The sequence below is a fragment of the Panthera leo genome, chromosome D3 (genome assembly GCF_018350215.1).
Source record: "Panthera leo isolate Ple1 chromosome D3, P.leo_Ple1_pat1.1, whole genome shotgun sequence".
Lineage (NCBI taxonomy): Eukaryota > Metazoa > Chordata > Mammalia > Carnivora > Felidae > Panthera > Panthera leo.
In genome coordinates this window covers 20,464,685-20,482,611 of record NC_056690.1, presented here as the reverse complement: position 1 = coordinate 20,482,611, position 17,927 = coordinate 20,464,685, and the positions used below count along the sequence as shown (strand labels likewise).

General features: G+C 48.3%; 1 protein-coding gene and 2 gene segments (V, D, J or C); all 3 read left to right on the top strand.

Annotated features, from left to right (window-relative positions):
- Positions 1–17,927, top strand: part of LOC122203331 — an 803,799-nt gene that overhangs the window by 90,920 nt on the left and 694,952 nt on the right.
- LOC122203328 (immunoglobulin lambda-1 light chain-like) overlaps positions 1–17,927 on the top strand; it is an 814,466-nt gene that overhangs the window by 124,795 nt on the left and 671,744 nt on the right. The gene's annotated exons all lie outside the window — the stretch shown is intronic.
- LOC122203961 lies at positions 1,719–17,547 on the top strand. The segment is given in 4 exon segments: positions 1,719–1,780; positions 1,895–2,241; positions 8,983–9,063; positions 17,449–17,547. Coding segments are annotated over 4 exon segments (573 nt in total).

The window sequence follows — 17,927 nt, the reverse complement described above, 5'->3', positions numbered from 1 at the left end:
TCAAGATGGCCCATCTTAGGCTGAGAGATGATACTCCTGACTCGGTGGATGGTAGGGAGGTCGAAGGTCCCCTCTGGTGGCCATCCGACATTGAAAGTTGGCCACTCGCTAGAACAAAAAAACTGCCACCGACCCTTTCGGACTTCCACACTGAGGTTGTTAGCTCTTCCCCTCACATCCTTAAAGTGATCAATCATAATACTTAGAGGAGTAGTCTGAGTCTGTCCCATAACGTCCGTCCAGTAAGTCCACAGAACAAAACAGAGAAACACAAAAACAGACAAACACAGGGCCCCTAGAAAATCTTCCAACTCCATGGAAGCAAAACTGAAAGCTAGCTTAGACATTTGAGGGGATTCCATGTCCCTCCAAAACCGATGAGGGGATTCCACGTCCCTCCAAAACCGATGAGGGGATTCCACGTCCCTCCAAAGACGACGGCCTCACGCCGACCAGCGGGAGCAACCCGCCTCGTCTCAGACCTTTGAGGGGATTCCACGTCCCTCCAGAAGGGAAAATCGGAACGTCTTCCGAAACTCCCGGCCCGTGGTCCTCCAGTGCGTCCACTTAGACCGCGTCGGGCACTACCAGAATTCCAGAAGTGAGCTCACACAGAAAAGACAGAACAAACAGACAGACACTAACCGTGGCCAGTCAGGCTCTCCGGGTCGGGGGTCCCTCGGGGGTCTTGGGGATCCCGGACGAGCCCCCAAATGTTATGCCCAGAATTCGTGATCCCCAAAGACCACTAGGGAGCTGAGTCCGATGCAAAAGCAAAAGAACCTTTATTCGAGCTAGCTCAAGCTCAATCCCCTACCTGCACCGACGCAGCGGTGAGATACCAGGGAGAGAGAGCGAGTTTCAAAAGCACAAAGGTTTTATAGGGGTCTAGGGGCAGTTGGTGAGGTAATGGCTGTGGCCTCAGCCGATTGGCTGGGGAAGGGTCGTGGCCTCGGCCGATTGGCTGGGGAAGGGTCGGAGTCCTGTTACGCAGGTCGCTGGGCGTGTTTTGACCAGGAAGTTTGAACGGGTGAGCGGGAGGTTACTCAAGGGGAGGAGGCGCGGTCTGAGGTATCTGTGATTTTCCCGGAAAAGGGGTCATGTCGGGGACATAGTCACTCAAGGTGGAGAACACAGAACAAGATGGAGTCGGCCGGCGTAGGCCCGCCCTTTCAGAACCCATGGCTTTAATACACAGGAGATGGAACACTATCTGTGAACCAGACACTGATGTGTGGAGATAGACAGGGACCTGGTGAGTCACAGAAACCCGCTGGGCTCACAGGGCTTTGGCCATCGTGAAGTCTGTGCCCTGTGACCAGCACGGGGAGCTGTGGGACTGCCCCGTGGTCCTTACACAGTTGCTCGGTGAGGGCCATTCACTCAAGACTCTGGGCCTGGAGGCAGGGCCCTGTGTGACCTGAGGGGACTCAGGGAGGGGGGGGAACTGAGGGGACTCAGCAGCTGTGTCCCCTCCAGCCTAGCAGAGTCCCCTGAGCAGGGACCTGTGTGTTGCCTCAGCAGATGCTTCCTGCCAGTCCTCTCTCTGGGGTTGAAAGCAACCTCCATTCATCTCAGTATGTGGTATGAGATGAGTTCCAGCACAAGGGAGGGGCTGGGCAGTCACTGGATGGGACCCATTTGCATGGACAGCCCCTCCTGTGGCAGAGGGTGGAGGAGAAAAGGAGGCTTGGGGCAGCCCAGCCCACTGTGGGGACCAGAAGCTGTGCTACCATGGACTGGACTCCTCTCCTCCTCATGCTCCTGTCTCACTGCACAGGTTGGGACAGGCCCGGGGACACAGGGAGCCCCCAAATCTCTATTCCTGTGCTCAGAGTCCTGAGAATTCCTTTTTCCATTTCTAGCTTCATCACCCATGATTATCTGTTTGCAGGTTCCCTGTCCCAGCCTGTGCTGACCCAGCCGCCCTCCCTGTCTGCATCTCCGGGAACAACAGCCAGACTCACCTGCGCCCTGAGCAGTGGCTACAATGTTGGCGGCTACTACATAAATTCGTTCCAGCAGAAGCCAGGGAGCCCTCCCCGGTATCTCCTGTACTACTACTCAGACTCAGATAAGCACCAGGGCCCCAGGGTCCCCAGCCGCTTCTCCGGGTCCAAAGATGCCTCGGCCAATGCGGGGCTTCTGCTCATCTCTGGGCCACAGCCTGAGGATGAGGCTGACTATTACTGTGCTACATATCATGGCAGTGTTACTCACAGTGACTCAGATAACGAGGAAGTGAGATAAAAACCTCTGGGTCCACAGATTTTGTCTCCAAGCCTCTTTTATTGAGAAGGTTCTGTGGAGGATCCTAGAGGGGAGAGTCCTCTGTGGTGAGACCTGTCCTTGAGGAGGTTGAAGTGACACACAAGAAATTTAATAGTGAACATATGGGAATCAACATAGACCTAGAAAGTCAAAAGACACGCAGGCAAAACGAGATCTATGTTTTTGTGAATTACATGGAAGGAGGTAGGGGTCTAGTATTCAATGCAAAGAAATGCACTTCACAGACAGAAGAAGAAGAGTAGAGTAGATGTTTCATAAACAATGTGTGCAGGGCCCCTGGGAAACGATGAGACACAGAGGACTGTGTCTCAACAGGCTTTGCTGGCTTTGCTCAAACAGGCTTTGCTGGGTCCCCGTCTGCCCCACCTCGTTCATATCCTAGTGCAGTTGTCTGTGGTGCCAGCTGTCTTCCTGGGGCAGCTGCCCCCCCTGAATGTTTCAGTCAGTTGAAGAGACATGAAGAGCTTTTCCTGAGTGTATGGGCATCAACTGCTTTTTAACTCATGATAGTATTCATGTCAGTGTGGCCCATCCAGGGGTGGCCTGCCTTGTGCCCTGTAGTTCTAGTAAAAAGTTGCTAAGGCCAAGGTCAAAACGTTGCTGCCTGTGTTCTCCTCTAGGATTTTGATGGTTTCCCGTCTCACATTTAGGCCTTGCATCCATTTTGATTTTATTTTTGTATAGAAAAATAAGTGTAAGAAAGTGTTCCAGTTCTATTCTTCCGCATGTTTCTGTCCAGTTTTACCCCATGCCATTTGTTGAAAAGACTGTCTTTTTTCCATTGGATATTCTCTCCTGGTTTGTCGGACATGAACTGGCCATATATTTGGGTTTTCTATTCTGTTCCATTGATCTCTGTGCCTGTCCTGTGCCAGTACCATACCGTCCTGATGACTCCAGCTCTGTAATCCAGCTTGAAGTCCGGAATCAGAGTCTCTTTAAATAGATGCTATATTATATTCACAGGCTATAAAATACAGACCCTGCTAAATATTTAATGTTATCGAGCTCTTGTGACTCCAGCGTGGCTTTGAGGCCGGTGACCTCAGTGTGATCTCCCTGTTTGCCTGGGTGACAGTCTCATGTTGCTGGACATGTGATGCCGCTGTTTCTGTCCTCATTTCCAGCAGCTTCCTTTCTTCAATGAATACAATTTGGTTCTCTCTGTTCCTTTCTACCCTGATGTCTAATTTGGTATCTGTTCAGACTCTGGTCACTTCATTCAGTACTTGTTTTATCCTATGTAGTTCAAGGTTTATTTTCTCATTTTCTGTTCTGAGGATGAAAATTCATAGCCTGAGGTCCAGTCAATCACCTCCTTGTGTCCCACGTGGGGACACACCCTTCCGCGTCCTGTGCTGTGCCACAGCTGTCCCTTCAGTGTCCCCAACCAGCTCTCGCTGTCACAAATTCTGCCCTAGGACTTCCCACAGAGCAAAATCTCTAATGAGCAGCGCTGATGGCAGGCAAAGCCTGGATAAAAAGTCTTTGGGAACATGGAGGGGAGATCACATGATGGCTCCATAGAGGTCCCTGCTGGATGCTCAGGCCCCGCTCTGTCCTCACACCTGCAAAAGCCTCATCTGAATTTGCTGAGTCCTGTCTGCCCTGCTCCAGACGGGCCTCACATCCTCACACTCTGTGTCCTCCTCTGTGAAGGTGTGTGTCCCTAGGCGAGCTCCTGTTCACACTCTACTCCCAGAGGCAGCTTGCCTCCTCTGAGCCTGTCACGGGGACAGATCCCTTCTGCTGTCTGCTCCCTTTGTCCTTTCTTCAGCTCCACAGTGGTTCCCAGGCTCCCCTTGGTCAGGTCTGATCATGTCCCTCCCGCTAGTCCCCTGTCCACAGAGGAAGGCTCACCAGGACTGCACTTCCGTCCTTCCCTGGAAGATCACTCTCATCTGGTAGAAATACAGCCATCAGGGAAGTGGATGAAGGAGGGGTTTGGGGGGAGCAGGTAAAAAGGAGAGGTTTGCCCAGAGAACCGCGGGAGGTGCTGTGAGATGGTGTCTAGAGGTTTCTGCAGGCCACGTGCTCCCAGCTGGGCAGCCCTCCACTGACGGTAGGCCCAAAGACTGGGCTTTTTACTTTCCGTGGGGACTGGGAAAGATTGTTCTCTCTGGGCCTGGCAGAGTCCCCTGCACAGGGGCCTGTGTCTAGTCCTAGGAACTGCTTCCTCCGGGCCCACTCATGGGGAAAACAGCTGCATAAGGCAGGCTCCCTTTCCAAGGGCTTCAGGCATGGTGAAGGCACATGGGGGAGAGGCAGGGGTGGTCTCAGTTGCATGTGAAGCCTCTCTGAGAAGGCCACAGGTAGCAGATAAGAGAGGCCTGGGACATCCCAGTCCCAGCCCTGTGGCCTAATAAGGGTCTGTGTCATTATGGCCTGGACCCATGTGCCCCTTATGCTCCTCTGTCACTGCGCAGGTAAGGACAGACCTCAGCACTCTAGGGTTGACCTCCAGCCTGAGTCAGAATCCTCTGGCTCACATCCTCCAGTGTCTATACTCTGTCCCTTCTCCTCATTCTGATGTGTTTGTGTTTATACTTCCCTGTCCCAGCCTGTGCTGACCCAGCTGCTCTCCCTCTCCGCATCTCCAGAAACAATTGCCAGACTCGGCTGAACCCTGAGCAGAGACAGGAGTGTTGGTGGTTATAACATCTTCTGGTACCAGCAGAAGGCAGGGAGCCCTCTCCGGTCTTTCTGTTCTACTACTCAGACTCATACAAGCAGCTGGGACCTGGGGTCTCCAGTCATATCTCTGGATCCAAAGATGTCTCCACTAATACAGAAATTTTGCCCACGTCTGGGCTGCAGCTTGAGGACGAGGTTGACTATTACTGTGCTACAGCTCATGGCAGTGGGAACGGCTATCGTTACTCACAGCATCTCAGATAAGGAGGAAGTGATGTAAGACCCCTGGATCCACAGACCTCGGCTTCAGCCTCTTTTCATTGAGAAACTTATGTGGAGGCACAAGCAGGGGTTACATAACTTCAGGAAGATCTGTCCTTGAACCGAGGAAAGAGACATACCCAGGTTATGCCTGCAACGCGGGACAGCACAGGGCATCCCAGGAAGACACTGACATTGACGTAACACAGCCCAACTTCACGTCCCCGTGGGGTCTGGATGATAAACACGAATAAATACTGCATCTGTAACTGAACGTGCTACCCAGCAAACATTCATCCACACATCAGTTCCACCATCTCATTCCACAAAGTGTGACCTTGTGTCACTACTGATGCATCCACAGCTGACATATTGACAATAACCCTGGTCATAGACACAGACTCCTCTCTCTGAATCAGCTACACTTGAACTTGGACCAGACTCTACAGACTCTTCCTGATAACACTCCCCACACCCTCCCTTCTTTTCTCCTCTCTGCTCCCTCATCTCTCAGGCTTAGGCCTTCAGTCTCTCCATCTGGCTCTTCAGGTAGGAACTCCGTCTCCATGTTAGGATTTCAGAGGGAACTGGAAATGATCTTGCTGTAGTTTTCCAGTCTCCAGGGCCCAACTCTAGGGAGGAGAATGACCAGAAGATAGAGCTGTGTGAATCCTCTCATATTCTCCTTCCTGCTTCTGTCACTTGACAAGGCCCGGACTTCTGATTGAGGGAAGCGTTAAAAGGTCTGCTCTCAAAGGAGCCACAATTGCCTAATAAATCCTCCTCCAGTAGAAAAGGCTTTAAGAAACTGACTTTTAAATTAAAAATCCTGGGCCCTCAGATGGAGAGCCATCCCTCAGTGTGTGGAGAAGCCTTAAGAGGATTTAAGGGCAACTTGGCCTCATTTTTGGTCACATATGCGCATGCACGCGCCCACGTACAAACACACACACACACGCGCGCGCGCGCACACACACACACACACACACAGAACTCCCTCCTGAGTCTATATTGTCCTGGACTCTGCAATTTCTGGGCTTCTTTGTCTCTCCAGAAGTCATGGTCAACCTGAGCTCACCCAGCCATTCTCAGTAAAACAGCCTCCAGGAGGCAGAACCCCTACCAGCATGAAACCCAGTGACATCGAGTGTAACTGAGGTCCTGTCACCAGGGCAGGATGTGCCCTGATCATCTGCTTTCTGGGACAAGTTTATGCTCAGGAATCCCAGGGCAAGTCTCCGTCCATTGGGCAGTTCACCCCCCAACCATCTCTCCAGTCACTGCCTGAGGCTGATCAGTAGATTGATTCTGAGACAGCAGAGTCAGTGCTGCTCCCATGGAGCTCAAGGCTCATGAGGACATAACACAGGCCCTCCCTGTACTCTCAGGGCTGGCTTCACTCCCCCAGACACTCCAGTGAACCCCCAGCCAGAATGGACCTGTACTGAAAAGTCTGTCCCAACTGAGGGCCACAGGGACTGTGACTTCAGGGACACAGCGCTCCTTATCTCCACCTCACCTGGAGTCACAAGTGGCATCTTCGAAAGAATTTTCTGGATCAGATTGGTCTTGGGTAATAGAAATTCATTCCTCTAGTCACCGGAAACTGAGTTATTACTCTATTGTGAACTTGCTGGACACAAGATACAGTGACTATTGTTCCCACACCTGAGATGAGTCTGACCCCTAAGCATCCATCCTGGAAGCTCTGTGTGTTAATTCCATCATTGAGGTGGGTCTGAAGTTCACAGGAACTAGCTCTTCATGGTGTTTACCTGGGCACCGCGTTGGGCTTTCCTACTCCTAATTGCAGGACAAGACCTAGTGTACAAAACTCACAATTAAAATAATAATAATAAAAACAATAATAGGTGAAATGATTTAGAAACAAGTTTATAGACCTCTATTCAACCGAGAACCAAAAGTCATATCATTTCATTATTTTTTCATCCATCTTTTTTCAACTACTATTTCAGTCCATATTGTCTCAGCAATAAGCACGAATCTGTGAAAATACACTGGTGATTAAATACCTGCATCTTCCCGTTGACAGTGTCGTTGAGTTTAAATATTCTTACTGAGCTGAATGTTGTATAAAATCACCCACGTTCATTTTGAGCTAACAGTTGTCCAAATGGTGACAGACACATGAAGTCTGAGACGAGGTCCCCGTCAGAGCACCCGCGGCTGTCACTCCTTCCCTCCTGGAGCTTCCTGCAGGTTTGCCCTTCGTGTTCTGAGGTCAGGGCCACACTCAGGCTCCTGCAGACTTGGGTCTGTGTGCTGGGGGACAGATTCTAGGAGGGAATCACTAACCACAGTGTGTGGAGAACTGTTGTTTCATGGAGGTGGAAGTAGTGACAGACGACGAAGATGGTCAGTGTGTAACCCCCCTAGGAAGGCACATGAGGGTGTCTACCCACAACCTGGAGAAAAGGGCTCCCTGTCTCTTCAGTGCTGAGGGAGCTTCTGGGAAAGAGAACTCTGAGCCCAGAGAGGAACCAGGGAAGAGGGAAGAAATCAGCCTCCTGCACAGAACTGGCCATGTGTCAATGTGGACCCGTCGCTGCTCTGGCCCTGATCCTCATCTGTGTGACTGTGCCAGAGTCACCACCTCAGTCCTGCCCCATCAACAGCCAAGGGAACCGTGGACAGACTCACTACGTGGAGCCTGAGTAGAGCAAAGTGCACCCTGAGGTGATGGGAGGTCACATAGCGGGCATCCGGCCTGGCCTGAAGGAATGGGACAGTGGACAGAGCAGTGGGGAGGCAGGAGCTCTCTTTGATGGGCTCTGGTCGCCATGCCACATAACGCTGTGTCCAGGCCTGGACACCAGGGGGTGCTCATCACTTGTGTCTGAGGAGTCAGGGATGGCCAGAGCTGGGAGTTTCCACCTGCCACTGCCTGTGCCCTCTGATCATGGGTCACAGCTGTGACGTTCCCACTCCTAGCTCTACATAGCACCTCTCTTGCTCACCCCCCGGACATCCTCAGGCAGAGGCACCTAAAGCAGGACCAGTTAGGGGGCAGAGAGCAGGGGTCTCATTTGCATGGATGGACCCTCTGGAAGGGAGATATTGGGGGGGGGCTCTTCAGCAGTGAGACCACAAAAGGCAGGATCAGTGATGACCCCCACCATGGCCTGGTCACCTGTCTTGCTCACCCTCCTCACTCTCTGCACAGGTAACTGTATGCAGGGACGGGGAAGGGGTCCTGGGAGGACACATGGACCCTGATCCCCCTCTTGCCTCCAGATCCCAGCATCCCCCTCTCTTTGTCTCTCCCACTCCTAGGGTCCTGGGAAGACGTTGGGCCCTGTCTGTGCTGACTCAGCCAGCCTCATTGTTTGTCTGGGTCCCTGGGCCAGACAGTCACCATCTCCTGCACTGGAAGTGCCAACAACATCGTATTCTTAAATTTTTGTTTATGTTTATTTATTTTTGATAGACACAGAGAGACAGAGAACAAGTGGGGGAGAGACAGAGACAGAGGGAGACACAGAATCTGAAGCAGGATCCAGGCTCCAAGCTGTCAGGACCGAGCCCGACGTGGGGCTCGAACCCACAATCCGCGAGATCATGACCTGAGCCGAAGTTGGACGCTTAACCGACTGAGCCACCCAGGTGCCCCAACAACATCGGTATTCTTGGTGTGAGCCGGTACCAACAGCTCCCAAGAAAGGCTGCCTCAAACTCCTCATCTATGATAATAGCAAACGACTCTCAGGGGTCCGTGACTGATTTTCTGGCTGCAGGTCTGATGACTCAGACTCTCTGACCATCACTGGGCTCCAGGCTGAGGACAAGGCTGATTATTACTGCCAGTCCTTTGACTACTGTATCAGTGTTCATCCAGTGCTCCAGGCCTGTGGGGAAGTGAGATAAAAACCTGTCCCACAGCAATGGGACTTGCCATCCAACTCTGAATTTTTGGCCAAGTCAGCTGTTTCTTTGTTTGTTTGATATAAACCGGGGTCTGAGACCTGCTCCAGGGAATATGTCTGTCTACAAAGTCTTTCCACATTCTTTTAAATTTCGGCTTGAAGCCTGTCCTTGGAAGCAATATCGTGTGATTTTTTTTCAAATTTAGCATATAGTCCAGGATGTCACTGGCAGGCTGCCTTAAGGGTAGAGTCCGTGACAGGTCAGGGCAGAAATAGGGACACCAAATGCAGCTCGGTCTGAGTCAGGACACATCAGGAGAGTCCAATACGTGTCCTGGTAACAACAGCTACCGCGAATGTGCTCCCAAATACTCATCTATTATGATGGTTAGACCCTCTAGGGACCCTGCTCCTCCCTGCCCCTCCTGGGACAGCATCTCGGGCTCACACAGAGCCCCAGGCCCATGAGAACTGAAAGCAGAACCCCTTTCTCATCTGCTGGGAGGGCGAGGCCCCAGCAGCTGCTCAGGTTCAGCCTGTGACTTCTGCTTCTGATGCTCCTGCTGCTGCCGCCATGGGCTCAGGTGCACACAGCAGCGCCACGTGGGAGTGAGGGCTCTGCCTTTCCTTAAGCCCCTTCCTAGACAAAGGGACTCAAGGGACACAGAAAACTCATCTCACCCATTAGGTTGAGACACAGGTCTCTTTTCACTAAAGTTCATGGACTGGGGTCCAGTGTGCCCCTTTCCCACCTGACCTCTCAGGATCTAGCATCTCCATGTTTGGCCATTTACCTATTTCTGGAAGTTTCCAGACCTGTGTAATCCTCTTATTAATCTTCACTAGGAATGCCTGTTCTTTTTGCTCTTTGGGGTGATTTCTTCTGTCACTGTTGCACCAGCCCTGGAGTATCTATGGGTGAATTGTGTTTTGCGGTCTTTTGAAATGAGTTCCTGTCCGTTCCCATCAGTGCTGAGATCCAACCAGTGATTTTTGTTATCCACTTGCATTGTTAATACTTACTTGCAGAAGGATGTTGAATGATAATAGTGTTTAGGTCACGTTAGCCTATTCACCTTGTAGAAATGTCCTTCCCACCCTCACCCCATTAGGTAATTTCCTGGCTGTGGGACTGAGTTCTATGTGTGTGGGAGAGAGTGTCTTATCAGAGTATAAATGTCTCTGTTGCCATTTTATGTGTTTTCTATCAGGACTTTTCTTTCAATTTTGTAAAGGATCTTTCGTGTTCTAGTGAGATAATGATTTTCATCTGTTGATTTGCAAATACGATGTCTTAGAGGATTTATCAACATATAATTCCACTCTATGTTTGCAATAAATCACATATGGTCCCAATGTAAGATTATTTTAGTCTGATAATGGAATCTCACTGCTGATATTTTACTTAGAGGATTTGCTTCCATATTTTATAATTTCCACAATTTTCATTTTTCTGTATTTTGTATATCAAGTGTATGGATCATTGCGACACTTCTTTCTATAGTAATTTAAATTGTCCTTTGTTATTCATGATATATATATATACATATATATGTGTGTGTGTGTATATATATATATATGTATATATATATACATATATATATACACATATATATATGTATATATATATATATATTTGTTTGTTTGATATATATCAAATGAAACTATGGTCCCTGAAGGTTGTTGGTGTTTTTCGTGAAGTTAACCACATCTTACACATTTTTGTGGAAGAGTTCCTAATAATGTTGTCTATTTTATTCTAAGGAAAGTGGTCTGTTTTTCATTTTTTTAATGGAACCATTTTTACTTCCTAGTAAAGTACGCTTTTAAATTATTCTTATTAGACGTTAACAGTATGATTTTTTCACTTTTGATTTTTGTCCACATGCCATTTCTCATTCCCATACTTGTGTATTTTCCATTTTCATGCAACGGTTAGTAAGTGAATTGTTCCCTCATTTAAAAACCTGATTTTGCAGTACCGATTGGATTTATATACAGATTATGATTCCGGCGACACTAGGGGGCGCTGTGCCTGACAAGAGAGCAGGGACTGATGCCCACCTCTCCCATACATGGGAAGAGCCTGAGCCTGCTTCAGTGGGACTGGGAGCAATGACCCCACCCATGTGTGACTCTTCTGCACTGTGACTCCTCTAACCCATGGAGAAACCAGATGCTGGTCCTACCTCAGCCCTTCGGAAACCTGGTCATCTCTTCCTTCTCTCTGTGACTAGAGCCATCACCAGCACAGAGTGACGCAGGGACCAGCACGGGGAATGGCAGCCCCCTATTCGCATGAATGACTCCGTTCCCAAGAATGAAAGGAAAAAAGGAATGGGATCCTGTCCCCAGTCCCCAGGGTGGCCCTCAGGAGGCTGTGCTGTCATATTTCCGATACGGCTCCATGTTACTTTGCAAAATACAATGCGTATGAGAACACTCCTTGCTACCCAAGTGCCGCTCAGAGAGGAGCTCCTGCCCTCACTTGCAGAACGTGGTCCCCGCCCCCCGACCGAGCCCCACCCTATTCACTATTCCAGAACTGCCATCTGTTCCTACTCTGGAATCCAGAGCAGCAGGAGCTGCAAAGTCAGCACAATTACGGTCCCTGCCCAGATGACCAAATATCAGGGAGGGCAGGTGGAGACGGGAATCTTCTGATGGGAAGAGAGGCTGTAGGGTGTCCTGAGAGGAGTGAGGAGGTGGAAGTCCTTCAAAATGGGAGACACAAGGTAAGTGACAGATGACAGCTTGTTCAGCTCACAAGGGCATCTCTGACCTGAGCGTAGCCTGAGCTGTGACTGGATCAATCTTCCTGCAGGTTCTCTGTGCCCGTCCAGCTTCTTCATGCCCTCAGCCCTTCCTTTCACCATATTCTGCAGGCTCCTCAGACAGCTCTCCTGCGGAGGGGCAGGGGCTCTGTGTGGAGAGTGTGGGATGAACCAGGCAGAGGGGGTCCTTTCTCTCTGCCTTAGAGGTTCCTCCCTCCCCCTTCACTTCCTTGTTTCACCTTCTCTCCTCTCCAGGGCATCCCCAAATCTTTGAGCTCCTTCCCATCTGGTGACTGACCCATTTCCTTTCACTCTAATCACTTGTCATCCCTAGGTGGGACAGACCCACATATCTCAGGAAGGACTGATGATATTTGGCAACCTCCTCTCCTAAGGATTCACATAAGTGGTCTCCATGACCCCTCAACATGAAATACCCTGAACTTTTGTCTGTGCACATGTCATACCCTACTGACACCTACGTATTTTAGATATTAACATACATTTCAAATACGATCTTGTATTTGCAAATTGCACTTTATTGGTCTTTTACTTATAGAGGACAAATACTGAATGATTTCTATAACTTGTTAAATTGTAATTGAAGATGTCTCAGTAATGCAGCACATGAGTCAATAAAATAAAAGTACAATTATCTGGGAATAACTTGTAATTTAAAATTTATAGGTAACTAAGTGCATAATCCCACTGTAAATATAAAAGAAAAGATGAATAACTGGAGTGGAATACGTTTTTTGTCTCCACCTTGAAATAATCCAACAGTCCAAGGTGGGTGTCAAAGCTAGAGCGCTTCTTTTAGATGATGTTGATCTAAGAGAAGAGGAATAAGGGTTCAGAGAGGAAGTGTGGGGAGATGCTGGAGGCTGGAGGAAGGAGTGAGAACTGGTCAGCCAGCAGAGAGGCGCTGGGTGCTGGGAGGTCTGGTGTCCTCTCCCAGGGGCCAAACCCTGAGGAAGCAGAGTTCTGGAAGCAGAGCTCTCCTCTCAGTCCTGATAGAACCACTGGGTCAGGAACACAGGAGACAGGAACACAGAGCCGGCTCCTCCCTGACCCTCCGTGTTACTCCCCCATTGTACCCGTCAGAGAATAGTTGGTGCTTACGAAATCTATGTTTCACAAATAGCTAAAAAGTTCTGGAACATAGAAATGAAGTGTTTCTCAAACTTGAAAGGAAGGAAAGCTTTAGAATTTTCAGTTTCCATCATGAGTGGAGATGGCCTGGGTTCTATGTGGTTATTTACCTCCTCGTGTGCACAGTGTCTGCCATGTGAGATTGCTCATTTCATGGTCATGGAGGCAGAGCGTCACTTTCTCATTCCCTCCTGCTTCATTACTTGTTCCTACTGTTCCCACATAGGAAACAAACTCTTATTATAACCCTAAATGCTATCTATGTAGCATCTCCTACAAAAGTTCAAGTAGTAATTCTCTAGACTAATCAGGTGGCCTTCTCTATACCAACATTGAAGAAGCCCATAAGGATACTACCAAATTACTCCACTCAGGACAGCATCAAAAAGAACAAGACATTTAGGAGTGAACTTAACCAAATGGCCAAAAGCCTTGGAATCGGAAAGCTACAAAAGATTGCTGAACATATTAAGCAGACTTACATATATGGGAAGACAGCACGTCCATAAGATGGATGACTTAATATTGTGAAGATATAACCAACACCATCCAAATCCATCTCCACATTCAGTGATGTCTCGCCAAGTGCTTACTGCCCCCAGTATAATCCAAAGAGGTCTACTGCTCACCCCCTCTGGTTCTTTGTTTGGAAAGATGTTGGATAAATGTCTGTTCTTTGGACTGAGATGTTAAACACCCAACCCTCATGAATTCCATGGAGTGCTGAACAAAAAATCTTGGTTAGGGTCCAATGCATGTAGAGCAACAGGTCATTACTACTGCAACATTTTCAGTGAAAGAGAAGTGGAGAACCCCTCAGAAGGGAAGAGGGCTCCATTTATATTAACGTTTTGTTTATGCCAGTACTCATACTGAATAAAATTATAAAACGGATATATCAAGTATATCAGAGTGTCAAATTTATAAGCATTTGTCAGGCTAAAGTTCAAGGGAAACTTGAACCCAGAAAAGTTATCAGGAACAGAAGACACATTTCTCTAACAGCATTCTATCCTCATGGCAAAGACAAGCATCAGAAGTCCTTAAGGTGTGGGTTGAAGGGACCTAGCAGGAGAATCTAACCCACAACAACAATGGTCAAACTGGAAGGCAAGTCCAAGTAGAATTATTTTGAGGCGTGAACCACCTTGGAACTCTAAGAACTTTAAGTCTTTCATTAGGTTCAAGATGACACTAGACTGGTTATGACCCCAGGCACCTCGAAGAGGCAAATTCTGATGTCAGGTAATACCTGGTAGCATTAACACTGTGCAATCGATACACCATGTATTTAACCACATGGAGGTCATTAGTGACCTGGAAAAAATACAACCAGTCCTAAAAAAGCACAGAGGGCACCTCTTCATCCCTCTGCACTCGTCAATGGCACCATTCTAGATCCCATTGCAAAAGTCTGGACACCATTCCAGGGGTGTTGGGAGGTGTCAGAAGGACTAGACCACTTAGTGTCTAAGCCCAGCAGGTGGCACTGTGGGACCTGTCCTGTTTGGACAGGCTTCTGGAGCTGACCAACTAGGGAACCACTCTAATAATTCTCGCACACTCGTCAGGCAGTGTCCTCACGGCAGTGTGACCCTGCAGGGACCCACATGAGCCCTCAGCTCTGACTCCCTCACTCCCATGTTTCATCCTCCAACCCCAAGGAGTCAATGCCCAGGTGGTGTTCAGGTAAGGACAGGTAATCCCACACCTGGAGAAGTTTGCATAATGAAAAAATCACCTGCAATATTCTCTGGTTCTAGAGCAAGGGACCCCTGGGGAGGGGAGGATGGGAATTCCAGCAACATATCCTCAGCCAGCAGAACTTGGGGCTTCCTTGGCCTGTCCTGATTTCTTTCTTTACCTCCTCTCACAGACAGGGAGTTAGCTTTAGGGCTGAAGAGAAAAGATGCTGGGTTGGCAGGTAGGGGAGCAACCTCCCCTGAAAGTATTCACGTGGCTTTCTTTCCATCGTCTGTGCATGGCTAGTCATCACCCCATTCTTTCTCACCTTGTAGCCTCCAGCTTTCCTTCAAGGGCCTCTGTCAGACTGTGCTACTTTGTCATCCAGGGCATCTGGGTCCTTGATAGGGGCAAAAAGAAATATATATATATATATATATATATATATATATATATATATATATAATATTTATTATAAATAAATATTACATATTACAAAAGTATGTATAATATATAAGCAATATATAAACACATTTTAAATATGTGTAATATGTTATGTTGAATTATTACATGTGTAACTGTATTATATAACTATTAAATATAGGTATCTTATATAATATAAAACACTGCAGATTGCATATACACATTATATGTATGTTCCATGTTGCAATTTACGTATCATATATTATAATTTATATATTTAAGTAATAGAACTTAGAGAGACAGGGAGAGGAAAATGAAGTTGCTGTCTCGGAACTAAGCTGAGTTCTTTCCACCAGAGTGAAATTTAGAGAATGCCAGGTGTGTGGTCTCACAGAGGAAACTGGATTTGCAGCAAAATAATGAGATCATGAGGAATAACATGCAAAGCCTTGAGTCTCAGAGCAGGAGTGAGCAGGTTCTTTTTATTTAGTCATCGGGATCGATATTCAGAAAGGGGACTTTGTCACCCTGCGAAAGGTGGCCATCGTGTCTCACGGGCGCACTTAGAAAACAGGACCCTACCTGCATCCTAGGTTATGTCCGTGCAGCTTGCGCTCTCGTGTGGAGACTGACATCATAACGAAGCAGAAGTAACCGTCCCGCAAGGGGAAGGGGCCAGGGGCCTGCTCCCAGAGCCAGTATAAACTGGAGGAGGTTTGGGCTCCTGACCTGGGGAAAGGAATGTAGGGCCTTGCTTCCTCTGACACAGCGCTGGGAGTTTGCCCTCTGCTGTGTTGTCTCTGATGTGGTGAAGCACTTTCCTGGCCTGGTGGAGATTGTTAACCTTTGTATTCCCTTTGTTCCCTTAAAAACCCTTAATTACTGATGTGTTGTTGCATTTGTTTGTAATTCTGACTCATGTTAAAAGCCACTAACTAGGGGTTAGCTGGATCTTTCTGTCCCTTCCAACTTCGTGACGGACTCCAGGGACCTGGGTTCTTCTCCCACCTCCAGTTTTCCAATCCTTCCTGAAACACAGGCCTTCCCAGCAGGGAAGGATTTTCTGACTTGGGGTGCCTTAAGAATATCTGAGAGTTTCTTGGGTTGGCTCAGGGCTCCCTTCAAGGTCAGGGATCCCGGCTGATTAGTGTGACTCCCCAGTTTATTATGATAAATAAAGAATAAATTCATTAGTTTTCAAACTGCTACGATTTCAGATGCTATTTCTAAGCAATATGATATTCGTCAATTATTTCTATATTTCATGGCGACTTATGGAAGCTGACACTGTATTTTTCAGATGTGTCAATTACTCCTTTTGATTCTTCCTTTTGTCTTAAGTTTTAGATCCTCCTTATATTTTACATTTGGTGCATATACAATTGTATCCTTTTTTTCCCAGTGTATCAAGGATTCCTTTGATAAATAGACACAAATCGATTGGGTAGGAACCTTTGGGTAATATAAGTTGGGCTGTCAAATACAGAGAAGGAGAAAGGCAAACAGCAACCTTGCACATCATATGAAACAGACAGTGTACCACAACTCTGAAATGAATAAAAATCATATTTTATTTCACACTGTGATGAGCACTGATCTTACACTTGCGGAAATTACTTTAATGTGGGTTGAATGAAAGAATGAATGAATGAATTGAATGAATGAATGAACGAATGAATGGTGCAGACTAAGCCCTCAGTCAAGGAGTTACAGTAACACCCCCATCCTTCCTATGGGGGAGGAAAGGCATCCTTCAGCCCTGGTCGTCTGTGATGTTTCCACACCTGTCTAAATCATGGTTGCCATGTGACGCGGGGAACAGCAGACCCCTCACCTGCCCTCCACCTGCTCTCCCACCTGACCTCACTTGTGTCAGTCAGGGCATCTCTGTCTCTCTGGGCATCACCCTCCTTCCACAAGACCCTCTGGAACATCCCTCCATCTCCTATAGCTGAGGGTCCACTCTGTCACCTCCCTGTGTCCCACCCAGGGACATGTGTCATTCCCCCTTCCCTGTTTCCTCTGTTGTCATCTTTCTCCAGCTGACACCCAGTGACATCTTTCAGGTCTCCTTGTCCCAAGTTCTGTCCTAGGATTTGCTGTGGAGCTAAATCTCTAATGAGTGGCATTGACCAGAGGCACAGCTGGGATTAAAAGTCTGAGACAAATGGAGGGAATAGCAGGGATCCCAGCAGTGATCCCTGTGGAGAATGAAATTCTCATTAAAAATAAGGAAATACACAAGAGGATATCCATGCCCAGTTCTCACAGGAGAAGGAAGGAAGGCAGGAAGGAGGAAGACTTCTCTAATCAATGGTTCACTCAGATTTTGTCTATCCTTCCAGATTCTTTTCCCTGAGGTCATATTCCTGACCTGCAGCTCCCTCTCCAGTGACCTCATCCCCTCCTTTCCCAAGACCACCATGCAGTCCATGCTTCTGTGACCCAGGACCCCTGGACTGGCCTTGGCTGTCACTGATAGACCTCTAGGCCTGGGGACAGGAAGGTGAGGGAAGGAGCTGAGGAGTAGCGGCTTTGGGTCTCAGCCCCTGTATCTACCAGCTTAAGAAGAATGGATAAATTCACATTTGTTAAAAGAGTTCTTCCCTCCATGGGGCCCAGAGCACCCCGGGTGACCTCTCCTCTCCCTCCCTTTCTCCACACTATCCAGCCACAGGGGTCTCAGGCACACACCATGTTCTCCTGAGATATCTTGGGGTGCAGGCTAAACCTTCCTAAGGACCCTGTATTGCACGAGCATTTATGGCAGCCTTTGCCTGGGAGGAGCTGGACCCTCCGCTGTGACCACCAGCCATAATGATAC